Genomic DNA, 27,588 nt, shown 5'->3' with positions numbered 1-27,588 from the left:
GAATTCACTTACTTAAGTGGTTCAGTGTGTGTGTGTGTGTGTGTGTGTGTATATATATATATATATATATATATATATATATATATATATATATATATATATATATATATATATATATATATATATATATAGCCTATATATATTTTGGCTATTTTTAGTGACAGTGCTCTCTTTTTCGTGTGCTTCTCAGCTCAAGACAAACATTTTTGTTACAGTGACACTGGGTCATGTAAAGTGTCCCCAGTTGATGCTTTCGCAATTAGGGATAATTACATGTTGCTTGTCACACGAACACGAATTCAAACATTCTCGGAGACAAGCGGAACGTGAAAAGCGCAGCGGGGCCTCAGAGAAGCCGCAGTCAAGAATGACAGTGCTCGCGGTGCAATCTGATAAGACTCACCCGCTGTCAAATTACAAAGGGTGTAGTGGTGTCGTGTTGTACTGATTCCATGTTCTCTATTCCGGCCACGGAGAAAGTTCATTATCAACACACAAGCCCACTTTTTCCGACATTATGACAACAGTTTGAATTCAATCTCGAAATATGTAATTTTGGATCGATTGCAGATTAAACTACGTAATTTTTAAAGGTTATGTTGCGCACAAATAGGTCAAAAATTAACTAATACATTTTAAATAAAATTCTACATACATTTTTAACAAATCAATTAAATACCATCATTCATTATTCATAGGTGGCATATATGGTCTTAATATAGAGAATTAAAAATATATATATTTGTATTAATACATTATAGTGCTTTATAGGTTTTATTTCGTTGGTTATATTGGCTAGCCTATTGAATATTTTATGTTTATTGAAATATTTTTATCCTTTTAGTTTTTTTTCTTTTTCTCCACCCTAAAATGGCAAATGACTAAAAAACTGAAACACCAGTGACTTCCCTAAAGGCAGGATAAAGAGAAGCTCCTAGCTTGCTGGTAATACTGTTGTTGCTGTCTGTTTGATTGACAGCTCAGACCAGAGGTCAGACTGCTCATGACATACATGCAAGCATAAACTTATGTGGCTTCCGTGTAAATTTCATCCTGTGGGTTTTCAGTGTTTTCTCACTGAGTGAAAGCGCGTACACTTCCATTTACTGCTTCACACACCCATCTGTAGGTGAAATGGCAGGTGTGAATTACAAATTTTAATAGCACAGCAATGAAAATGATTTGAAGTGGTTTGAAGAGGTGGAAGACAGTGTGGAGCAGATTTGTTGAGATGATGTGTTGTGCCTCAGGATTCATCAAACTTGCCTGGCACAGCGAAAAGCAGGAGTAATTCAGTTTGGGATGTAATTTATGAGCAAGGTAATGGGCACTATATATAAAGTGGGGAGAGAGAAAGAGAGCGAGAGAGCAATAGAAATACACAGAGAGAGAGATGGAGAGAAATGTTTTTCCATTCCTCTAATATCAGAACTGACATTGGTCTATTAATTTAAAAGCAGTGCTAAATCAAAAAAATAAATAAAAATAAAAAACCTTCAACATTGCTCCCATGCATTCATGTCTCTGTGCCAACTTAGACAAAAGACCTATAAAAGGTGTTTTTAAAAAATACTGATGTCTGTGTCCATATATTAGCTGATGATCTGTTTTCATACCATGTGTCTGTATTTTGTTGAAACAGCAGCTGAACGTCTAACCGCTCAATAATGAAGCAGTGCTGCGGGTTTGGATGGACATTTGCCATAATTGTCACTCACTACAAACAGCATCTAGCAGAAGCTGCTTTTCTCTAAACGGATTTAAGAAAAACATAACCAAGTTTCTGATTGGCCTGTGTATCACTTATGTTCCCAACATGAGCGGCTGTACCTCTAGACTAATGGCTCAAATTAGGAGCTTGAGTCTGAACTGATTCTGGCTTATATCAAATCTTAATGGAGGAGCCGAAGGGAAATTATGTTTAGATCCCCCCCAGACAATAACTAAATATAAAGCCACTTAGTAATTTCCAGATGCACTCTGAGATAACTTTCAGTTATATGACAGAGTTTAACATTTCATTGATGCAGTGTTTTAGAATGAGCATCATTCACAACAATACACACAATATGTATAGATATAGATAGATATATAAATATATATTTATCACAAAATAAAAGTTATCATTTGTTCCCAAGGGTGATGAAAACTACCCGGCTTCCCTAATGTCTTCAATCCAGCGAGGCTGATCCCTTCTTTCATTGGGAAGTAGAAAGAAAGTCCATTATATTGAGCAAAATCAATAATCATGGTATAAAAGTATCTTAGTCGGCTGAACTTTTCTCTCAGAGATGAAAGGTGATCACATTTATCCATTAGTTCACATTGATTGTGCAGAAAGCACTTGATTAGCCGTTTTTAGAGGTGCACTACAATTGCTCATAATTCCTGTAACAAAAGTTGCAGGAATTATTATTTTGAAAAAAAAAAATTTATTTGGAGCTACAGAGTTTAAGAAATACACGGAAAATGAACCAACTTGAAAATAATAAAATACTTATTTTTTACAGAATATGGTAAAAAAAAAATGCATTGTTGTGTTGCATTCAAACCACTGAATAAATAAATGCAGCAAAAGTGCTTCTTTTCTCACATGAAATATCATTGATGCAGTCACTGCAACAGTTGTGTGAGCCTTCTCTCCTCTATCTCATCTGTACTGTCTTTCTCTTTGTCTCTTTCTTTCAGACCCTTTTTTCATACTGGAAAAGGATGGAAGGGGGGGTGGGGGGGGGGGGGGGGTCATTATTCTATTTAAGAGGTACAATTTTAGTAATGGCTTTACTGCAGTCCACAGAGGCACAGCCAGCCTCCCTCAATATCCTGAACATTATTTGCTCGTTTAGTTAAATGATGTTTCTAATTGGTTCATAATTAGTTGTAATGAGGCGGGCCCGAACGTCTCTGATGCAGATACGTCTTAATTCAACATGGCATCTTGCTTCTTCAGGAATAGATGCCCGTGGTTCTCAGAGGGTTGGGAGTGAGAGGAAGGCTGGAAGGGGGAGGTTTCCTGCCATTGTGTGTTCCCGTAAATTGGAAAATGAAGTTTGCAGAGCAGCGGGGTTGAAGACCGGGCCATCATGTGCGCTGCTGCTGTCTGTCTTAAATGATCTGGTCAGCCAATTGTCAAGAACCAAATAGATGGCTGTTACTTTGACATAGAACAAGCGGAATGGACTAGTTGGTGTGGCATGTTGTTGATTTTTTCTGAATGTTTACTAAAACATTACATTTTTTATGGTAGATGCAAATTTTGTGTGTGAATGTGGGTCTGTGCTCGTAATTGAATGCTGTGAAAGAGGGAAACTGAAGGTCATTGCGGCTGGTGTTAACATAAGACCCTTTTGTGGTTTGTATAAATGAACATGTCCATTCACTGGAGCCCACTCACCCCTTTTAAGCAGAACAGGCCAATAACGCGCACAGACACACACACACAGACCATCACACACAATCAGTGGTACACAATCACTTTGCTTAAACAACTCGAGCAACTGCATGCAGCCATACGTCTGCCATCCCTCTGCTCTATGTTGATTTTTCTCGCTTTCTTGTTTTCTTTCTCTCACCCACATGCTCATTCACTGAAATTCATGTAGGATAGTAAAAGTTGACCACTCATTCACTTACTCACTTAAGAGTGATTTTATATAAACCAACAGAGAGAAAAGTAAATATTTGTTTGAACAATTAATTATTGAACCTTTCCTAGAAGGATACGTGTGTGTGTGTGTGTGTGTGTGTGTGTGTGTGTGTGTGTGTGTGTGTGTGTGTGTGTGTGTGTGTGTGTGTGTGTGTGTGTGTGTGTGTGTACCATATATATATACACACATATTCACTACACTTTTTAGCATGCATATTGCTAGCATTTTGGCTGTTTATTAGTACTTATAAAGCACATATTAATGCCTTATTCAGTAATTAGGAGTTTATTGAGGGGAAAAGGGGTCACATCTCAGAGAATATATGTGGAAATATATTTGGGAATCCCTTTGGGAAGAAATGTGTCCCCCAAGTAAACCCACACACTCATTGTTTCTCACCTGTAAGGTAATCAGTGTAGGTGGAAGGAAAAGCCTGATTAGAGAGATTTATAGACACTAGGAGGCAGGGGTCATTCAGGTGCGAGGCGAGTCAGGTAAATGTGAAATGCACCTGTGCTTTATAGAGGCAGCTTGAATGACGAGGTGACTGCAGATGTGAGTATTTATGTATTTACATTACTTTGTTTTAGCCTGACAACTTTGTTAAAAAGAACTGAACAGGTATTTGCTAAGTATTGGAATGTTAACTTTAGCATATAAGATGAGGTTTATGGTGCAAATGCCCTGGAGAGCACTTGACTGAGGTTGTTTTTAGTAAACAAGCAACTCGGTTTTTGAGAGATCTCTGCATAAAGCGCCACGTCTGGATAACAATTCCGACCTGTGTGTGTGTGTGTGTGTAAGTGTGTATGTACTAGGGAGGCCCACTAGAGATCTTTTTCTCACAGGGAACATATTTGTAACCATTAGTTGGGTCTCCTGTTTCATGTTTCATGTCGTCTGTGAGCTAACAGCATCATCAGAGTGTATATGTGTGTCCTGAAGCTCCATGTTAGTGGAAGGAGACTCTGGTGCCTCTTCGTCCCGCGGATGATGCATCATTCTGGGTGTAAAGAGTAACCCGAGCCCTTCTTCCAGCATGGCTGTGGTTCTCCGTGGCCCCACAGAGCCCTGGGGAGGCTTTTAAGGAGATTTGGTGCTAGAGAAAACAGCTCTTCAAAAGAAGTGTCGTTACATTACTGAGTAATTAGCACTGCACTAGGGGCAAAAGAAGCTCTCTGGCTAACCAGCAGAAGCTACTGCTACACAAGTAGTGTGTGTGCGTCTGCTTTTGTTTCGCATTAGTTCAAAGCGCCTTTTAGAAAAGCGTGTGTGTTTTGTCTTTGACGAAGGGGAAAAAAACTGCAGTCGACAGCCTTGTTATACTACCGTCTTTCTACGTCTCCGTAATCATTTAACACATTTACTGCGGCTTGTTCTGTTTCACTGAGTGAGAGAGTCACTAAGTGCCTTTTAAAAGCATAACAAACATTACAGGTTAACAAATGTGACATTTTAGATATATGCTATAAAGGGAAAACCACCCAACATTTCACTACATTTAATTTGACAGAATGGGAAAATGGCAATTTGAGGCATTAGCGCTTGACTTTGAAAGCACCCGTTTGAAGTAAAAGACATGCTGATTGCTTTAATTGATAATCTGTGGTTGGTTAAGTGCAGTTGTCGGTGTGTGTGGTCTTAATAAATAAATGTGTATTTTTTTTTCCGCCTGTTTTCCTCTCTCATTCTCTCGCTCTTTAATTCAGCCTGACTAAGCGCCTGGTAAAAGAACAATACAGAAATGCTACACGGGTTGAATTCACACTGCCGTAGATTATCCATCCAATCCTTTTTCTCCTCAAAGTAGGATTGTTTCGGCAAAAAGGAGCTTGTGTTTCTCACTTCAAAGAGTGTTTGAGGGTCTTGATGGTTCTCTGAGAGGTAAAAGAAGATACACACAGTACAAAAGTCACACACACACACACACACACACACACAAACGCACACACACACACACACAAACACACGTAGGTCCACACTCAACCAAGTGGCCGAAGTCACCACTTACCCTTAGTCCTCGTTAAGGAGACTGTTATCATATTAGAATCATATTAGCAGAGCATGGCTTAACCTGGAAGGTCAAAGGTCACAGATCAAAGGTACAGACCTGTGGGAAGCACAGAAGGAGAGGATGATCCTCACCTCTGTAACGGAATCCTCTCATTACAATAAAGCTCCACTCTGCCTGCCGGGGAGAGAGAGAGAAGCCACGGTCATGTGATAGGAACCAAGCCAGAGGGAACGGAGCAGATTTAGGGCCAGCCAACCAATAAAAAAGGAAACAATGACATCATGATGACACAGAAGTAGAGGTGGCTTTATTCTTGAGGAATTTCAAAGCAACAGGTAAAGATGATAGAGAAACTGGTACTTAGATCAAGTGATCAAGTTATGACAAGTGGTCCATTTCAATATAAAACTGAGACTGCCAACCATTAAGTAGAATACAAATGATCTTACATTTATACCTCTGAAAAATCCATCATTTTGCTACATTGCTATTTTGTTGTTATTTTATTGAACTAGAACTTGAGTTTTCAAACTAGTGCTCATGGTGTCCACAGAGCATAAAACATATACAAAATAAAGAAATTTAAATTCATAATTATTTATTAATAATAATATTTTTCCAGATAATACTTCATTTAGCTTTAGTACAACAACAAAGTAAATGCCAGTTATTTATATTTATCTTCATAATATTTCATTTTGTATTTTTCTCACACAGAATAAATGAGTCTTAAAATGTAACAATCTGCCTTTATATTTCAAGAAGGCTGATCATTATATTTCAGGGTGTTTTGAAAACCTCTGAGCTAGACTAACTAAGCAAAATGAACACCTAAACTGAATACTCACAAATATAACTGTATACTGTATTCACAAAAAAGTAAAGAAGCACTGTAATGTTGACACAATCCGTTATGAATTGATTAATTAGTTGATTTATTCAATGTTGGTGTTGTCAACTATAATTATTTACAGTATTTTTATTATTATTAAATCACAGACCACCAGGTTTTGAGAACCAGAAAAAGGACATAAAGCTCAGGAGGAGCCTGTGGGCTTCTGGCCTCTCATTGGCTGAGGTCACAGGCTGTGATCAGGGTCATGACCTCTGGCTCCTGGCTTAAAGGAACAGAGGCAGACACTGAGGAGGAGTTGCCATCTCAGAGTGAATAAAGATCTTTGACCTTCACCTGAGATTAGTATCAGTATCAGAACTAGTGTTTATTTCACTTCCACCCTCTAACTAAACCCCTCTTTCTTTCTGTCTCAGTCTTTGTCCTCCAAAAATGACATGCAACGGGTGGTTGAATCCTGGCAGAATGAGACACATGGTGGTGAAGGACATTTGTAACAGCCCTCTCACCTGGATGTATTGCTTGCAATTTGTTAAAGTATCTTTTTGAATGAAATGATTCACTGAATGTTTGGGCACTTTAGTTGCAGAATGCCATTGTGTTATAAAACAAAATATCAAACCAAGTGGCGTTCATTTTAAAGAAACAGTAAAAAAAAATGTAAGCAGAACAATTTAGCAAAAAGAAGACTGCTACGTTTTAAAATGATAAAACAACAGACTGTTTACATGTAATCGGATGACGTAATCAGATTCCAAAAATGAAATTGGCCTAATTCTGATTGGATTATATAATTGTTTTAAATACTTGTAATCAGACTAGTTACTTTTTCATGGATTACATTATTCTTAAATTATTCATAATTCAATTATTCTCTCTGCTACTCTTTTATCTTTTAAATTTTCTGTTTAAAAAAAGCCTATACTGCTTATATACATGCAGAACACTTTAAAATGTAAAAATTTACGTAATTTCATATTTACATGCAATGCATGGATTCCCCAACTTTTTAGTCATCAGAACTTCTTTGACCTAATATATTTACTTGAAGTAACACCTGATATTTTAAGTTTATAATTTAGGTCAATAATAAAATTAAGCCAATAATAATAATGAATAATAGTAAGTTCATGGTTCTCTGATCTTGGTTAATGGTCACATGACATGCAGGTAAACAAATAAAATATTTATTTTTAATATTTTTTAGTGAGTGTTTTATTTTAATTGTTTTTATTTTAAATTATTTATTTTAATAAAATTTCTTATGTTTTTAATTAAACTCACGAACCCCACAGTGTGAAACACTTAAAGCACTTCATGTTTTCTTTCCCCTTTTTTATATATCAATATGGTACAATATTATCCTATTCAAATCAATCTGATAAATTAGTTCACTGTAAGAAATTGCTGTAAAATGTACAGCACACATGTAAAAAAAATACTTTTTTTGTTTAGTAAATATGACTGTGAGATTTTACTGTAAACAATTGACTTCCTGCCACAGCCTTAGATGAAATCAACTAAAGATAAAAGATAACATTGGGCTAAATACCTCAAGATCTCAGCAGAGGATTAAAAAATCCACAAACCGCATTACCAGCTCTACTAACCAGATTTACTTTATTTCTCATAATCAGACTTATTGAGAAATAACAGAGGTTCAGCTTTAGATGTTGATGATTTATTGAAAATATTTCATTTGAACTTACCGTGTTCGTGATCAATGTTTACTTTAGTTGGGCTCTTGACTATTAATTTATTTAACACTAGTTTTCTCTGGCTGCTATAATCATGTCTCTATAAGACACATTTGTTATGGCAATAAAAGCCAAGGAAAAATGTAATGAGGTGTTGATGGTTGTGTATTGATGTTGACCTTCTCAACATCTGGCTGATCCACTAATCTTGACAGAGTCTATTCTCTGATTGTGAGATTGTTTATAGATTTAATCTTATTGATTGTAATAGTCCTGTGATTCTACAACATGATGTTCAGTTGTGATATTATCAGGTCATTTGGGTTTTAAATATATATGATTCACAAAACCTTTCAAATTACTGGAACACACACATATATCAAGAATCAGCATATGAACCTCAACAATGGTGACAAACAAAATATTGAGATAAACAGATCAACTCTGAACATCACAAATCAAGCTACTAAAAAATCACATCAAAAACAACAACAAAAATAAAAGCACATGGTAAGAATAAAGGAAAATGAGACAATTCAGCTGCATAATTTATGCATGCTGAAATGCATGCTGGGAGTTCTGTACTATGGCGGTACCCAGCATGCACTGTGACATGAAGCTTTTAGTTTTCAAGCTTTTCATACACAGCCATTGTCACCATAGGTCAGAAGTAATCTAAAAGTAATCAAAAAGAAGTATGATTATATTACCTTACATGTGTAATTTAATAGATTACGTTACCGGTACACAGTTTTTGTCATGCAATTTGGAATCAGTAACCAACTACAATTTGTAAGTAATCTATCACTGACAACAGATATATTGTTAAAAATTAAAACAAAAGATATTTGGACTTTCTGGTTGTTAAAGTTTGTCATAATATGATGAACTACATTTGTGGTTACTATACCACAGGAAAAAAATGAACTTGAGAGGAACATACATTTACATAACAAAAACATCACATTGCAAAAAAAGCAAAAAGTAAAAGTGAAGTTAGTTATGAGAAAAGCTCTAACATCATATGCATGCAGATACCATTTTATGATATTTTCTAATCTATCTAATTCAATGAAATTCATAAAGTTAATGTGTGACTTAAGTGTCCCAAAAAAATAGAAATGAAAGTTTTACAAAGCTCCTATTTTTTCAGTCCACATAAATATCTCAACCATTAAACAATGTTTGTTAATTTTATTATAGAAATTATTAAATGTGAAATTGCAGTTATTTTGAGTCGACTCTTTAAATAATAAATAAGTAAAAATATATCTTATAACGTTCAGTTTTATTTGTTAATGCATCATAAAAGTTTTGAAAAAAGAAAAACGATTTTGATAAAAATGCAGTTAGGCTTAGAATTTCTTGCTTAAAAAAAATTACAGTATGTCATGCATTGAAACACACTGCACCACGACATGGGTAGTCCTTGGCTTTGCCAAATTCACCTGCAGTCATTAACCCAGCAAAATAAGATCAATCTCCACAAGGCTTGAAGACACACAGAGAAAGGAGGAGATCCACAACCAAAGAAAGAGATCTGAAAGAAAAAGAGAACAGATCTGAAGGCTTTATGGGGGATTAGAGCCAACAGTGTGCTGAGTGATTGGTCAAGTCTTTACGATGTCATCACCTGTCACAGATCGCTATGGGCAGAATTTACAGCTTGCCTGTGACATCTCTCACATATCAAATCATATTCCTGTGAGACACAGTAACTGTCAAACCCGTTCCCTTCTGTGATCCCCACTGAAAGACTGCAAACCGCCACACTGCTCCTTCAAACTCCCAAAGAATGAATGGATAGAAGGGGTCTTAACAGAAAGAGAGGATATAGAGAGAGAGGGAGGAAAAAGAGGGAGGGAAAGGTAGCAATTCTGTCCTTCCTGCAATTAGCATTCACGGTTAGCTAAGCAGAACTAATGCAGTGAATCTAAGAGTGTTGAGTTACGTGCTCACTGTCGAAGAACCCCTGGGCAGATTAGACTGTAGAGAGAGAGAGATGATGAACAAGAAAGAGAGAGAGGGAGAGAGAACAAACCCTTCAGATCCATTACAAGCTTTATTAGGGTGCTGGGTTATTGGTAGTCTGCTCTGCAAGGGGGCAAAAACAGTAGCGCGCGCACACAGGGAATGGGATGTATTTAGCCTCGAGGAGGTCAGTGCTTAAGAAGTTAATGATGGGATTGTTTTCAAAACAAAAAACAACAAAAATAAGATCTCTTGAGCCTCTGGGAGTCTGGGATTTGTTGTGTGCAGTTTTTGACCGGAAAAAAAATTAGCTCTGCTTCAAAGGTAAACAAAAGAATTTCTGGCCAGACCTTACTTTGTCCGTTTCTTTTACTTTTTAAAAAAAGAAATTGAATGGCAAACTGAAACCAATATATCATCCCTCTGCTTGGTCTGAGCTGCTCAATGGTGTTCACATTTTTCCTGTCTTTGACAGTTGACAGCTTAAAGAACACTCAACAGAGCCTCTCTCTCTCTCTCTCTCTCTCACACACACACACACACACACACACACACACACACACACACACACACACACACACACGTCTTGTGGGTTACTGCTCTTCAAACACTCTATCTCTGACAGAAGACATAACAGCCGAGGGCAACTGTCCAGTGTGTGTTTAAAATAGTGCATCTGAAAAGGCCCCCATTACGCCTGTCAATCTTTTGCATGTTTTTCTATCTACTTTCAGTCTGTGATGCTCTTTTCAATGGGTTTTAATTTGAAGAATTGGCCCCTTCTCAATTCATGAGCTGGAATTTGAATTAAATTTGCCATTCGCACAGGAAGCTGAATTGGAATTACAGGATAAATAATTATAAAGAATTTAATGGTGAGAAATTCAACACAGGTACTGCATTTCATAAGTGTTCTTCCACATTGATCCAAAAAACTTTGGTATATATATACTTATTTGTTATATATACCTTTTTGATATATATATATATATATATATATATATATATATATATAAAACTTTTTTGAAACAATGTGGAAGAACACTTAGTTTCATATATATATATATATATATATATATATATATATATATATATATATATATATATATATATATATATATATATGATATGATATGACATGATATGTATATATACATATACAGTTTATAGAAATAAAAACTTTTTGTGGGGGTTTTAGATCAAGTCCCTTGAGTTCACCGAAGCTGCATTTATTCGATCAAAAGCTGATTTATACTTTTTCTGTTGATGGCAAAACTAAATAATCCTTCAGAAATCACTTTATGCTGATTTGCTCCTCAAGACAAAAATCAAAGTTTTATTATCATTGTTGAAAAAGTTGTTTTGCGAAACTTAATACATCTCGTTGAATGGGCCTATTTGTTTCTTTAAAAATGACCATACTAATATAAATACATTTCTATGAGGCATTTTTCAAAACTTTCAATTGAACCTTTATCAAGACAACATTCAAAGTTCATCTTGATAAACGTTGCTTTACTATTAAAAACAGTTACAGATTCAAATTCCATTGCCAGGAAAGTTGCCACAGGAAGCGCCTATTTAACTGGCCTTTCATCGTGATTGACAGGATTAAAGGAACATGCTCCTCCTGAACGCTCAATTGCAACTATTTCATTTCACAAGCTAATTGTAGTCCTCATTGTATATGCTTTAAAAAAAAGAATATCCCGTCTTTTCTCAAGCATGTAGGTCATGAATGTTGTTCTGTGATCTCATCGGACTCTGTAAAGTCATACAGGCATCTCCTGTCCTTTATTCGGAGCAGTGTGATCTCATGGGTCTTGGATGTCACTTCTCCATCGGTCATTAAGAAGTTTTCTCACGCCACCCGTTAGCTTTCAGAGAGGCTGAGAAGTTCCACTTGTCCTCCTTTATAATAGGAACATGCTGCCCTTGATATACTGTATTTACTTGCTCTCTTTTCTGGCATGAAATCAAACACCTCACACATGCTTTACAGCTGTGTAGTATCTGACAGTGATGAGCGCATACTTGAGGTGTGGTGGCAGGAACTTAAAGTGTTAAACTCCCGATCTCTTTCCCTCCATCACGTTTGTAAATGAATGCATCCACGCAAACAAACACACACGGTTTCAGCAGAAGACAAAAGGCGCCTATGATCGATCTGTTGTGACTGGGCCATTGAGGTGATCAGGAACTCCAATCAATAACCTATTGTCCTGCCATAAGCACTTTCAGATATATGTTGACACACGCTGAGAGGACATTATTTGAGATAAAGTTACATTTATGTCTTTTGATGATCATTCCAAGCACCTTATAATCAATACGAGTAGAAAATAGCATTAGATATATTGTGTAGGCCTACTTGTGTCCACACACACATGTTGGGGTTTCATGTATGAAGACTTTCCATAATGACAGAATTATGTTTATACTGTACAAACTGTGTATTCTATCCCATAACCCAAAGCCTACCTCTAAAGTTTAAAGCAACTCATCACAGATAACTTGCTGCATTTTTTTTTTATAAGGCACACACACAAGCTGCTTTCCTCAAAAAAAGATTCCCCACAAGGTCAAGGATTTCAGAAATTGCCATCTTTGTGGGACCACACACACACACACACACACACACACACACACACACACACACACACGCACACACACACACACACACACACACACACACACACACACACACACACACACACACAATCTGGCAGATTTTGCTGCTCGCTGATCTGTAATTGCAGTGGATTGAATCTACAGTTTAGCAAAGAGAAATAATTACCTAGCTAATCAGAGTAATTCAAGGTAATGGTTGATTCACATTTCGCAATATGGCCCATAGCACTTCTGTTTAATGAATGCTGCTTGCCAATATTTACTGCTAAAGGTTTTTAGCAGAAAGTCGATAATGTATCTGTGCTCCCACCAGAAATGGCAGCAATTATTTTGCTCATTGAAGAAGCTTGTTTTAGCAAGCTTGTTTGAGCAACATACATTGTGATCAACAGCTGTTTTTTTAAATGCTGAATAAAAAAAGAGAGATTTCTTTCTTTTAAAACAAGGTTAGAATGATTTTTAAAAATACAAGCACATATTATCTTGATAACTGTTTAAGTTCAGTCAGAGGGCAGATAGGTAATAGAGAGATGGAGAAAATGAAAAAAATGAGAGTGGTGGGTCAGGGAAGATGAAAAAGAAAGGAATATGGAAAGGAAAGGAAATCTGTGTGAATGAAGGTGTTAGTGGGATAAATTAATTAAAAAAAACTAAAACATCACCTCTATCTTTTGTTGTGCAGCATGGTTGTATTTCTACTCTAACTCACCATATCTCTATATCATTTCTCAGTTTCTCTGTTCCATTTTTTTCTCCCAATTCTCATTATTTTGTTAACATAACTTGTTGGAGTCGCTGAGTTAAAGTGCTCTCGTTCCTGATTGGTTGGCCTTGCTTTTGAAGTCTGATAGTGAAGCTGCCAGCATGGCTGGTGCTTTGCAGGTTAGGATACAATAACATGCTTGCAGAGAGCTAAATTAAGCAGAACCACCACAATCCACTCATTTGTATATTTAATTACTTTTCAGAAATATTTATAAACACTGATAAATTATGTAGTAAATACTACAGAAAAAACCAATGTAATTTCTACTTGAATAAGTTAGTTCAGGCAAGAATAAAAAAAAAAAAGTCAATTCTAATATTCAATTTAAGCTAGTATAAATTAAAGCGGGAATATCGACGTTAATAAATTCAGCAAAACCAACTTTCTGTCCTATCATGCACTGGGGCATGAATAGGTAAGGTTGCATTTTTCACTGTTTACCAGCTGTGTTTACACTTTTTTTCAGTTGCGGTTGTTGTTAGGTTTAGTATAATATTATTATATATAACTTACTGTTTTGGGACATCTGAAGTCAATTTTAAAATGACACATTCATATACTCAATAATGATCCAACGAATGTTATTGTTGAGCGTTAAAGTGTATACCAAGTATTGACGTCACTGTGTTTGGGTGGGTGCCGTTATAGATATGTTGTCAACACAATATCTAATTTATTATTTATTTATATGGTCTAAGCAAAACACACACTTTAAAAGCATGGCTTAATTCAGTATTATATTGTTTGAGAATTTACTTGAAACAGGGTATTTCAAAGTAAACTTCAACTAAATTACTTAACAAACTTTAATTTTTCTTTGTTAAATTATTTAACTTATTTAAATAGATTTACTTAATTCCATATGTGAAATCTACCATTTTTTTCAGTGTAGTACAAGCATTAAAAAAACTATTTACATGTATGAAATATGTCCCTGTTCTTAATTCACGCTTTTTACATTCACACACCAGTGTGGTTTATTTGTTTATGCCATTACAAACATAGACTTTTAATTTTAGAGGACAAAATAACAAACATTACCATAATTTACAATAGTTTTCAACTATTTGTTTGTTTGAAACCAACAACAAAACCACTGCAAGAGAAATTAGCTTTTGACAAGCTGGTTTCTTTACTATTCCTGCTCCCCCCATGCATTTGTAGTGTAGGCCTATGCATATGCATGTAGGCTATGCATATCCATTCATTCCCAATGATATGAAAGCATAATTTAGCCTAAACCCCCCCAAAAAGCATTTTTTAAAGTAGGCCTATCCACGACAGATGTTTCCACCATATACTTCTCTTCTTTTTGTTTTTACATAAGACAGCACTTTGTGTTTTAACTTCTAGCACATTGGCTGTAGACTAATGTAAACAAACTCTAGTTTCGGCTCTAGAGTGTTGTGAACTGAAAGACTGTGGGAAAGAGCGGGAACAACACACGCTATTGCAAATAGCTTAATTGCGATTAGGCTAATTTATTAACTCACTTTCGCTTCGTTACATCCGGTTGTAGTTAAACAGTTTGTGTGGGAGAGAGCACATTATAAAACATTTGCATCACAAGCTGCTACTTAAGCAAAAATGTTGAGATGGTTCGTGCCAGGAGTGAGAGAGAGAGAGAGAGAGAGAGAGAGAGAGAGAGAGAGAGAGAGAGAGAGAGAGAGAGAGAGAGAGAGAGAGAGAGAGAGAGAGAGAGAGAGAGAGAGAGAGAGAGAGCATTGATTATACGCTGTATTTGTTTAACTAATGTAATCCCCAGATTCAGCGTGTTTGTCTAGTAGCTGATCATTTGGCCGTGCCATGAATCAGAATGACGGAGGCACGGAGGAAAAGTCTAATATATCTGACACAGTCCAGGTCCTGCTCCAGTCGCTCTGCTCGCGTTATTGATGGATCTTTCAGCTCTGACACTCTCTTTACAGCCGCGTGGATGACGAATGAGAAGCCAAACACACACACCGGCCTCCATTTCTGTGCCGTTGAACGCCAGGAGCGCTGGAGCTCAACACCGGCGTTGCATATTGATCGATCTCGGGCCTCTTTGATAATTTGATGCGCGTCACATTTGACAACGTTATGCTGGGGGGAGGTTGTATCTAGAGGGCTAATGAAACTGTTAAGCCATAGAAAAGGGAAGGGGAGGTGTGGGATAGGCTTGAATAGATGCTGTTTTTCGGCTACATTAACCTTGCAAATAGCTGTCAGAGATTCATAACGCGCACGCAACACACACTCATACATGCGCGCTCACCTCCCTCAACTCCTAATAACTGTGTCATTGTTGACATTAACATTAAACAGAAGCCAAAGCCATTAAAATCCCCTGCGCCTCGACACCAGGCGCATTATGTTGTTGCTGTAGAAAATGAAACTCTTGTTAGCATTATGGCCCGGCGCTTATAGCGATACGCCGTTGAGTGATTCTGAAAATTTGATTTTGAAAGTGTGTGCAGTGACTGATGAGCACCGATGACGTAATGCAGGAAGCGCCAATGATGAATGGCAGGATTATGCTTGCGCATCATTCAGAATTCAATTACGAATGCCTTTTAAATTCCACTTCAATTTCTAAATTGGTTTAAGTTGAAGAGGTATTATGCAGAACTGGCTATTTTGTACAATTAAAATTAAAAGAAAGATACATTACAGTCAGAACATTTTTAACTAGCCTATTTGTCCAAACAAACTTTGAACGTTGGCTTGTCAAAACCTAACATAGAGGAGACGGTTCTAACACCTTTTGCTTCAACATCTGTAAAATTAAAATAATTTATTTAGCCTAAATGTTAAACTATTTAAAAAAAAAACTTAGTTGTATGAAAGGGGATGATTGTAACACTTTTCAAAGTTGTTACACACCAGTCCTCCTCTGTCGGCCATTGTTTAGCTAGTCACAATACAGCATAATGGTTTGAAATTAGCAGGTTAAAAATAAGCATACCCGGTCTCCCCTCCCCTACTTATTAAGAAAAATAAAATGCCTTGAAATTCTATGATTAATCGTCCTTACAGACAGGCTATATAAATGAAAGTGACTGACTTGACTACAGAAACACAGATAATCTTATCGTCAGAATAGCCTACCCGATTCTGATTGGCTGCAAGTACATAACAGCAATAGGAAAATTGAGAATATGAATAAAATTAATAATAATATAAAAAGTACTTGTATCCTTACGTTACTGTCAATGCATCACTATTGAATCTGAGGCCGCTTAAAACTTTACCCAAAAAAAAAAAACTGTCACTGAGTGACATTTTATAACCTGTCCTCACTGGAGCTGTTGCTTTCAGCAAACGATTACAGATTGTCATGCTGACTTCATCCAAGATTTTAAAGAGGGGGAGAATCCAAGAAGAAAGAATCCCCCCAAAATAGGGCCTAGGGCCTAGAATCCATGTTGAGGGTTAAAAAGATGACTATATTTGAGTGCTTTCATCTAAATCTGGTTTTCACATTTATTGTTTTATTTTTGTGAATGGCAGGAAATGTAGATTCATCATAAGCCATCTGTTTAGACACAGTTTCGTTTAGATGGAGTGATGTGTTTACTACTGAGAGAGAGAGAGAGAGAGAGAGAGAAAGAGAGAGAGAGAGAGAGAGACAAGAAGAGTGATAATAATATTTCTTCCTGAACCATACAACAGTCATCCCACAAGTTAAACTGCTATTTATGCAAATGTATGCTATATTGCATATTTTAATGATAAGGCAGATAACATTTTGCTGGTTTTATAAAGAAATATTGTACACCTTTAGAGATCATCGGAAGAGTGATGACACGAGGTACTGCTTCTACACCTAGGATGCAGAGAGAGAGAGAGAGAGAGAGAGAGAGAGAGAGAGAGAGAGAGAGAGAGAGAAAGAGAGAGAGAGAGACTGATGATGCTAGACACAAAAAGCACTAAGATGTTCCACTCAGATCCCATAATTGGTCGAGAGGCTTCATTTCACTGCCTGATTTCCTGTCTTTTGACTGGTTTTAACAAGGCTGATGCTTTTAATAGAGCTCTGAGTACTGACTACTCTGAAGCTTCTCTCTTCCCTCACACCAAAAATCTACCCATCCCTCCCTCTATTCTTCTCTTTTTTTTCCAGCGGATAAAAGAACGAAGACATAAACCATCTTTGCACCATTCTCCATTGAATACCTGAAAACCTTCTGCCACCCCTTATCATGCCAGGATCAGACACCAAACAGCCATTTTCCTCGCCCAATCACTGCCCTGGCAACATCAGAGAGAGAGAGAAAGAGAGAGAAAGAAATTGAAAGACATCCTCATGCACTGAATGCTTTGCAGTTTTTTTTTCTTCATAAATGAAAGCTGGGTAATGTAAGATACGTTTCTGCCTTTCACAGACCAGTTTACTACACCCCCCTTCACCCCTGAGATGACAGGCAGGTAAAGAGAGAGAAAGAGAGAGGAAGAGAGAATAAAGCAGCCGACAAAATGGGACAGCAAATTACTACATTTCCCCCCTCCGAACGCTGCTTTCATTACCTGGGAAAATATATCAAAAGGTACTTCAGTCCGAAAGGTATTTTAATAATACATTACTGTCCTCATAACTACTCTTAACCTTTAGGTAGAAATGCATTTTGGATGAATGCAGCTGTCGAGGCCTGGTGCCGGGATAATGAGACTTAGGCCTTATTTACCGCTGTCTGTCTGGAGGAGTAGACAGCCTGCAGCCTTCGGCAGGGAGACGACTGCATCCCGGCCCGCTGATATACACGTCCTGAGATCAGCCCTTAAAACGGGAGAACGGCAAAGAGAGGTGGTGAGAATTTACAGGACAATAAAGCTCGCGGATTCAAAACATACCCAGCAACATCTGTTCTTTATACAAATGTACAATTTTATTTGATTTTCTCTTATTTTATGAAAATTGTGACATTAGTACTCATGAAATGCGTCTCTATATAGCACGCATTGTGCAATAGACACGAAAATGAGTTTTTACGTGCATATGGTAAGCACTGTAAACCCCATGGGATTAGTGGTGTGGGGTATGTGTCGAAAAAATGTATTTTCGCGTATATTGCGCGATACAATGCGTGCTAGAGACGCATTTCATGAGATCAGGCTGACTCACTCCCTAAAAGAACATAAGAACCATGCCATCGGAACATAACCTTTCAATGAACAGTTCTTAAAATAATATTTTTTTCCTAGTGAGATGAACATTTTATTAATCTTAAGAACCTATTTTTACTATAAAGAACCTTTTGTGGAATGGAAAGGTTCCATGGATTAAAGGTTATTCATAGAACCACTGATAAAGAGCATATCAGTGTATAGTAGTTTATTGAGTATGTACCATACTCTTCATATAAATTAAAATGTATATTAAACAAACGCAAACAAATATATAATATAATGCTATAATCTATTATATAAGATAAGAAAAAGGAATATACTTGTTATTTTTGTCCGACGATTATTTTCTCTCATTATAGCAACTCTTCTTTTCACTTCAGCCAAGTGAAAACCAGGGGCAATGTTTGCAGCTCATAGTCAGTCTTCCTGTAGTGTTTACTACACAATGTTTATGATTATTAGACTCAGATTATGTTAAATCACTGTCAAGGCTGAGGGCCAACAGCAATCACTCTTTCTCACTTGTTTTCTCTCTCTCCTTCAGGGTGAAAGGTGAAGCAGCAGCTCTTGTATGTGGGTATGTGTGTTTGTGTGTAGCGTCTGTTGTTTTGTTGCTCTGCAGGCCTCAGAAATGCTCCTTTGGCCTTCTGCACGGATGCTCATTATGCTAGCATGGTGCTACATACTCGTGTCGAGGAACGGTAATGAGGGTCTAGGGCTTTTATACTCAAGCGGAGCATCTTTGCTGCCAGGGAACATAAACATCATTTGAGAGAGGGAACAGGCAGATGATAACCAGCGAAGAAGCAAAAAATATACTTTCACAGATTTTTTTTTTTTGCGATCATCCCCATTCGTGATGGACAGAATTGTCAATAAGTGCGGCATGTTTTTGGAATATTCCGATGCATCAATGCATATAGGCTACATAACTCTTTAAATTCAATGTTCTTTTAGTTCCATCAAGAACCGCTAACATCTATGTAACCTTTCCATTTGACAAAATGTTCTGTATAGCCTATAGAGGAAAAGGGTTGCTCTTCTCACTAAAAGAAATGTTTTTACACTGAAATGCTTGCATGGCATTGCTTCAAAAACTCGCTTTTTTAAGAGTGATATATAGTTATATTTATTAGTATAGTACCCTTAATTATACAGTGGGGAGAACAAGTATTTGATACACTGCCGATTTTGCAGGTTTTCCTACTTACAAAGCATGTAGAGGTCTATAATTTTTATCATAGGTACACTTCAACTGTGAGAGACGGAATCTAAAAAAAAAATCCAGAAAATCACATTGTATGATTTTTAAATAATTAATTAGCATTTTATTGCATGACATAAGTATTTGATCACCTACCAACCAGTACGAATTCCAGCTCTCACAGACCTGTTCGTTTTTCTTTAAGAAGCCCTCCTGTTCTCCACTCATTACCTGTATAACTGCACCTGTTTGAACTCGTTACCTGTATAAAAGACACCTGTCCACACACTCGATCAAACAGACTCCAACCTCTCCACAATGGCCAAGACCAGAGAGCTGTGTAAGGACATCAGGGATAAAATTGTAGACCTGCACAAGGCTGGATGGGCTACAGGACAATAGGCAAGCAGCTTGGTGAGAATGCAACAACTGTTGGCGCAATTATTAGAAAATGGAAGAAGTTCAAGATGATGGTCAGTCTCCCTCGGTCTGGGGCACCATGCAAGATCTCACCTCGTGGGGCATCAATGATCATGAGGAAGGTGAGGGATCAGCCCAGAACTACACGGCAGGACCTGGTCAATGACCTGAAGAGAGCTAGGACCACAGTCTCAAAGAAAACCATTAGTAACACACTACGCCATCATGGATTCAAATCCTGCAGCGCACGCAAGGTCCCCCTGCTCAAGCCAGCGCATGTCCAGGCCCATCTGAAGTTTGCCAATGACCATCTGGATGATCCAGAGGAGGAATGGGAGAAGGTCATGTGATCTGATGAGACAAAAATAGAGCTTTTTGGTCTAAACTCCACTCGCCGTGTTTGGAGGAAGAAGGATGACCCCAAGAACACCATCCCAACCGTGAAGCATGGAGGTGGAAACATCACTCTTTGGGGATGCTTTTCTGCAAAGGGGACAGGACGACTGCGCCGTATTGAGGGGAGGATGGATGGGGCCATGTATCGCGAGATCTTGGCCAACAACCTCCTTCCCTCAGTAAAAGCATTGAAGATGGGTCGTGGCTGGGTCTTCCAGCATGACAACGACCCGAAACACACAGCCAGGGCAACTAAGGAGTGGCTCCGTAAGAAGCATCTCAAGGTCCTGGAGTGGCCTAGCCAGTCTCCGGACCTGAACCCAATAGAAAATCTTTGGAGGGAGCTGAAAGTTGCCCCGAAACCTGAAGGATCTGGAGAAGGTCTGTATGGAGGAGTGGGCCAAAATCCCTGCTGGAGTGTGTGCAAACCTGGTCAAGAACTGCAGGAAACGTATGATCTCTGTAATTGCAAACAAAGGTTTCTGTACCAAATATTAAGTTCTGCTTTTCTGATGTATCAAATACTCATGTCATGCAATAAAATGCAAATGAATTACTTAAAAATCATACAATGTGATTTTCTGGATTTTTGTTTTAGATTCCGTCACTCACAGTTGAAGAGTACCTATGATAAAAATTACAGATTACAGATAAAAAAAAAACACATGCTTTGCAAGTGGGAAAACCTGCAAAATCGGCAGTGTATCAAATACTTGTTCTCCCCACTGTATGTATGTATATATATATAATGAGTTACGATCATAAAGATTAGTGATGCTAACAGTGGCCTGCTTAGTTTCCCATTGTGTGGCTGTGTAAAGCCCAGAGAGGAAAAGTAAGAGGGGGGTGACACCGAGAGGTAGATGGGGTCTCTGCTTTTTGCCCGATCAAATCTTGTCAGGATAAGAAACTCATTGTGCTGGCTACTACTGACAAATACGTGAGGCAGGTAAAAAAAAAGAAAAAAAGAAAGAAAAAAGGATGCCAGCTTTGTTATGAGCACCATATAGTGACACCTTCCAAATCCAGGCACTCTAGACTCCCTCCAGCCGATTATTTTCAGTAGAGGAACAAAGGCTGGCTCTATTAAAGACTGTTAATTAAATCCAGCGCCTGTCTAATGCTTTTACACCTACACTTCAGCAGGCTCTCTCTTTATCCTATTCAGATAACTCCGCACCATTTCCTTCTCTCGGCTGTCTTTAGAAAAGAGCAAGTCACAATGAATGTTAACGGGAATGAAAGACCCCGCAGCGACGTTAATGGTGATTTTAGCCCATAGAGTGCTACACTAATGGTTAGCGCTAATTACAGCGGTATCCTGGGCCATCAAAAAAGGAGAGGGATCGATATGTAACATAGGAGTAACTTTCGTTCGTGTGGTTCAGGCCGACGTCACCTTCCGACAACAAGACATCATTACATGAGAGGGTGTGGAAGCGTATGCTTTGTTCCTTCAGTCTGTGCTATTAGTTAGTTGAACAGGGAGATAATGCGCCTGTCATAGATAGGTCAGCGTGTGTGAAAGAGTGTGTAAGAGAGAAAGTGAGAGGAAGAAGGGAAATCATTATTTATTGAGAATATATTCTGCTTTCTACCTCATATTTTTTTTAAATATATATATACTGGACTCGGGTCATATATTTTATTTAATACATTTTTTATGCAATTTAAGATAATTTGTAATGTCTGCTAGGTAGGTAATGTTATTTATCTAAGCCTGTAAAAAAATGTTGGTTTCACACTATTAGTGATGAGATCTCATACACAATGTTTTTATATGGATGTGATATTTGCTAAATCTAAAACCTACTTATAACCCATGCACATAAAACCTGTTGATTATAAAAGAACAGAAACAGAAATCTTTTGTAACATCATAAATGTCTTTACTGTCCTTTTTTAAAAATCAATTTAATATATACTTGCTGAAAAAAAGTGTTAATTTCTTTAAAAAAAATTATTGACAATAATTATTACAAAGTACATTTTAGTTAGGTTAAAAAATATCTATATTAATAGCACATTTTTAGCACTCAAACAAACCTGTTTAAATTATTGTCATTTACATTATTTCAAATAGTGTGGGCTGCTTCAAATTCTCTCACAAGTCAGATAACAACACGTTTCACTACTTACGACTGAGATCTTTAAAGATGTTGTTTAGCCAAATATGCATGCGCACACACATGTTGTTGTTTTCATGTTTTAGGACTTTCCATAGACATAATGATTTTTACACTGTACAAACTGTATCTTCTTTCCCCTTATACTAACCCTTTCCATAACTTTCTGTATTTTCATTTTCTTTTAGAAAACATCACTTAGTATGATTTATAAGCTCTTTTTTCTCACGGGGACAAAACAAATGTTGTAAGGACATTTTGTCCCCATAATGTAGGGTTTACCAGGCCCCAACCACACACTCTCTCTTTTTACCTAGCTTCCTAAATGAGGACATAACATAACAATTTTTAAGCTACTTATCAGCACCTGCAAAATATGACTTAATAATCGTTTGTCCAATTGATGGTGTCTCTGGATGTCCCCAAAGGAAGTTTATGTCAGATTTAGGGGTCAATTTTGTAGCCACCACACACACACACACACCTGTACAGGTAAGATGATCTCTAAATGATTGGATGATTTGGCCAGCAATATCCTGCCGGCTCCTGCGTCTCCTCCCCTTCCCCTCAGCAAGCACCCCCCAGGCTCACTCCAGGAAGGATCTTTTTACCGTCCTATGTTGTAGTGGCAAGTCACTTTATGAAACCTCTCCGCCCACCCCCAGAGTGACAAGGACCCCTTTGTCGCCACTCGTCTGGAGCTGGGACACGAGCTGAGCGGCCCTGTCTTATATGTCTCTGTATAGGCCACGTACCAGCCATCACTCATATTTTCAAAGGAGGTCGGAGAAAGAGGGACAGAGAGGGAAAACGACAGAAGGATGGGTGATGGGTATCTGGTCCCCGTATAATGACCCTTTGATGAGAGTTTCTGGGGTTCCAGATATGATGTGATGACAGGAAGTGGTTAAACAGACCGCAACCTTTGAACACACACACAATCCCTGCACAGAATACAGACTACTCAGTAAAAAAGGAATTGTTGTGAAAAGTTAAAAAAATTGAGGCAACAATGTATTTTTTTAAGCTCTCTCAGTGATTGTCTAAATAATTGTCCTAATACTACTTTGTTTTGTCAATTTTAATTGGTTTGTTCACTAAATGTAAACTGCTTTATTCCGCTAATAAATTTGTGAATGTAACTACAGATGTCTTGTTCAGCGGATTTTCAGTATAATACAATAAATATATCCATTATTTTGATAACCATAGTTTTTTTTTTAGAACACTTCACATGAGAAGTGAAATACAAAGTTCTGCCATGAAACTCTAGATGGCGCAGTTAATAGCTCCTTAACTCAATCTGCTTGTTATCACACCATTATCTCAGGTTTCAAATGCAGCACACTGCTCCACCTTCCCCAGCTCCACCTGTATAGATCTGCTACAGGTAAATCATGTACACTATTTTGTACAGCAGCAGCATGTCTTACTTGCTCACAACAGTGTGTTGTGTATGTATTGGCATTAGCAAGTCCCATATGCTCTGCAGCAGCATAGCAGATCTATTCCGCCAAGACCAAACATATCAACATTGTCATACTGTACCATTCCAAACTGAGTTGTCATGACGAAACATCTTTGATTTGTAAGGTGATTGCTCCTTCAGAAACACAGATATCTGGGATATAGTTTTAAAAGGTTATAGAGCTCAACATATGACACACAGCAACTCCTATAAGATAACCTTGCAATTTAATCATGCTGCAGTGCATGCTGGGAACTCAAGAAGCCTTAACATTTCCACAATTTTGCCCAATATGAAATTCTTTGATTAGACTAAATATGTTTCAATAGTTCGGACAACATTTAGAATTCTAGGAATTCTGATGGTCTAACTTGGGGTCACATTTCTTAGTATTTGTAACTCAAAACCCATAATTGTTTTACAGAGTAGGGGTGCCCAATCCTGTTCCTGGAGATCTACATACTTGCAGAGTTCAGATCCAACCCTGATCCACCACTCCTGTCTGTATTTATTAAGTGCTCCTGAAGATCTTAATTAGCTGGATCAGTCGTGTTTGATCAGGGTTGGAACTGAATTTTTGCAGGAAGGCAGATCTCCAGGAACAGGATTGGGCACCCCTAGTGTAGAGGAAGACAGACAACTGCAGCTATATATATATATATATATAGCAGCAGTTGTCTGTCTTCCTCTCTCTCTATATATATAGGGTTGTGCAACGACGATTAATCACATCCAAAATAAAAGTTTGTGTTTACATAATATGTGTGTGTACTGTGATACACACACATATATATTATATATACATATTTTATATATAAATAACATGTTTTTCTTAAATATATAAATGCATGTGTATTTATACAGTATATACAAAATAATCATACACAGTACACACACTTATATTATGTAAACACAAGCTTTTATTTTGGATGCGATTAATCACGATTATGCACAGACCTAATATATATATTTAAAGCTGCCGTCGGAAACATTTTTTTGATCAAATTCAGTGAAATTGACAATATAATCCGACAGAACCACATAAATAAGGTGGTTTTAGAAAAAAACCCGAGCTTCTAACTCCACCTGGAGCGTGTTATTTTGTTTTGCAAAAATCCACCGCTCCCGGATCATCGGGTCTAATCAGCGCAGCGGGGGTGTGAGATCTGACTGTCAATCACAGGTCGTGCACAAATCACAGATCCCCCTCCCTCGCGCAGACGCGGACGTTACAATATCACATGCACACGACACGCCTGAAGTTCGCCTGAAGATTATACGAAGCGTGATGGCAGAGAGAAAATCTAATAACAAGCTTCCAATTCCTCGGTTATTGATATCTATGGAAAAATTAGCCAGGGCAGCCACCTCCGAGTCTATGGTGTTGATCGATGCTGAAGACGGACGCGTTCACAGAAAATCAGGTACACACGCACTGACGATGGGCGGGTGCTCGTTGGTAGTGGGGGAGGGGCATGAGAGTTGTAAACAGGCTGCTGCGTGCGCGTGTCCGTTAAGTCCGTAGGATGTCCCATTTGTCATTTTAGGTCTCAGCGATTTGCGCCCTCGATGCGGGCTCCGCAGCAGACTTCTTCCCGACAGTCAAAGCGGCGTTACGTCACGAAAGTGCGGACTTTGGGACAGGGCCAACTTCGTCAAGTGTACGAAAGAAGTTTATTTAAACAGACCTTCTGAGTCTTGGCCCCTTGATTTTGACAGAGGAAGGAAGTCTACTCATACGTACACTTTAGGCAGATCCATAGACCACAATGCAGCACGATTGTGTCGTCACAATAGCAAACACACATAACAGATTCCAAGGCATCAAGGCGTAGTAGGGCACTCATGCAACGTGAGCACTGATGTACATCCGAGTGAACAAGACAGAGGGAAGTTAGCGAGGGAAGGGCCTTAAAAAGTGGACTTAAAAGCAACCTGTATGGGACATTACGTCAAGTGTGAACTTGAAGCTGGACCGCTAGGGCCTAGGGCGGCATTTGGGACTGAGCGACAATTAAAATTATGACTAATTAAAAAAACAACTAATTAAATGTATTTGACCAGCATTTTTATTTATCTATTGCCACTGCCATTAAAATACCAGAATGCCACCTACTGGACTGGAGAGTAAAGTGCTGGATGGCACAGGTGAGCAAGGAGGTTTAACACAACTCGACTGTTAAAATTTCATGAATGTTGAAGCACTTGGAAAAAAAGCACGTAATATACGTTTTTGCTAACACTCATGGGTGCTTTAAGAAGTGTTTAACTGAGTTGCAATGTAATTCACCGAACTGGATATTCATCAAATTAAACAGGTTTGAAACGACATAATGGTGGTTAAATGATGATGAACTAATCCCTTTAACGACTAATACACCGTATGTAAAACTGGTAGTTTCCCAGGAAACTTCAAAGTTCAAAGACTGCTAATCTGACTACAGATAGTTGCAGGCATAAACCTCTATTAGATGGAGCTTTTGCTACACATCAGTCTCATGTGTAGACCTATACTTCAGATTCTTATTTCCTGTTATTGTGTGAACAATGACCCATGACAAGCAAACAGATGAGAGGACAGAACATTATTACATTTCCATGTAAATGACAAGTGTGCGTGTGATGCATGCAAGTGTCCGGCTTCACACAAAGCGATTTGTTTTCATCTTGATACTCTAGTATTGTACAAAGCACTTTACCTCAAGCTCCATAAATTACACGAACAAAACACACTTAATAGACCTGATATCCGCGCCATTGTGCCTCTGATACCAAGCTAATAGATTTTGTCAGTATCCGAACACTTGAGGCTTGGAGGAGGTCAGGGCAACATGAAGGTTGGAGCTGCAGCGAAGTCCTTTGGTGCCTGGAAATGAGTTTGTTTGTTTTGTGTTGTTTTGTATATGCTCTGTTCTCCTTTTCCTCTCTTCGATGAGGAGGTCTGATGAAGAACGAGGATGCTACACACCTGCCCTGAGGTTAATAACTCTTTCTGATCTGCAGATGGGACTGAGAGAACGCCTGGAGAAAAATATTTGGAAAGGAACGCGTTGAGTTTTATATTCTCGGTTTATGGCAGCATTTTTTAAAAGCAAGTCGACTCTGAATGTGGAACGGATACTACAGAAATTTATCAATCATGCACACTTTACTACTTTTAAATGGCATGAGAATAATTAAAAGAAAGATACATAACATTACAAACCTCAGTTGCATGCACTTCCATGAATCCGTTTTGATGTTTTGGTGATGAGTCCATTGACAAGGTGCCAGGTGCGCAAGGGTA

At 37.9% G+C, this 27,588-nt stretch overlaps 1 protein-coding gene across 7 annotated transcripts in view; it reads right to left on the bottom strand.

Annotated features, from left to right (window-relative positions):
- Positions 1-8,263: 8,263 nt before the first annotated feature.
- Positions 8,264-27,588, bottom strand: part of LOC307009441 (uncharacterized protein) — a 132,084-nt gene continuing 112,759 nt past the window's right edge. For 3 of the 7 annotated variants that reach the window (XM_079633202.1, XM_079633201.1, XM_079633199.1), the window contains 2 exons: positions 18,247-18,338; positions 9,454-9,751 (listed from right to left, as the gene is read on the bottom strand). In XM_079633202.1, coding sequence (XP_079489328.1) covers positions 9,669-9,751; positions 18,247-18,338 — 175 coding nt within the window. In that variant the 3' untranslated portion in view covers positions 9,454-9,668. Of the gene's footprint in view, positions 9,752-17,339; positions 17,388-17,737; positions 17,813-18,246; positions 18,339-27,588 lie in introns of all 7 variants that reach the window. The other 4 variants (XR_013800036.1, XR_013800034.1, XM_079633200.1 and 1 more) reach the window with 4 other exon arrangements.

This window comes from Phoxinus phoxinus, assembly GCF_949152265.1.
Source record: "Phoxinus phoxinus genome assembly, chromosome: 13".
NCBI classification, from domain to species: domain Eukaryota; kingdom Metazoa; phylum Chordata; class Actinopteri; order Cypriniformes; family Leuciscidae; genus Phoxinus; species Phoxinus phoxinus.
The sequence above is the reverse complement of the archived record's forward strand: the minus strand, read 5'-3'. Positions and strand labels throughout refer to the sequence as shown.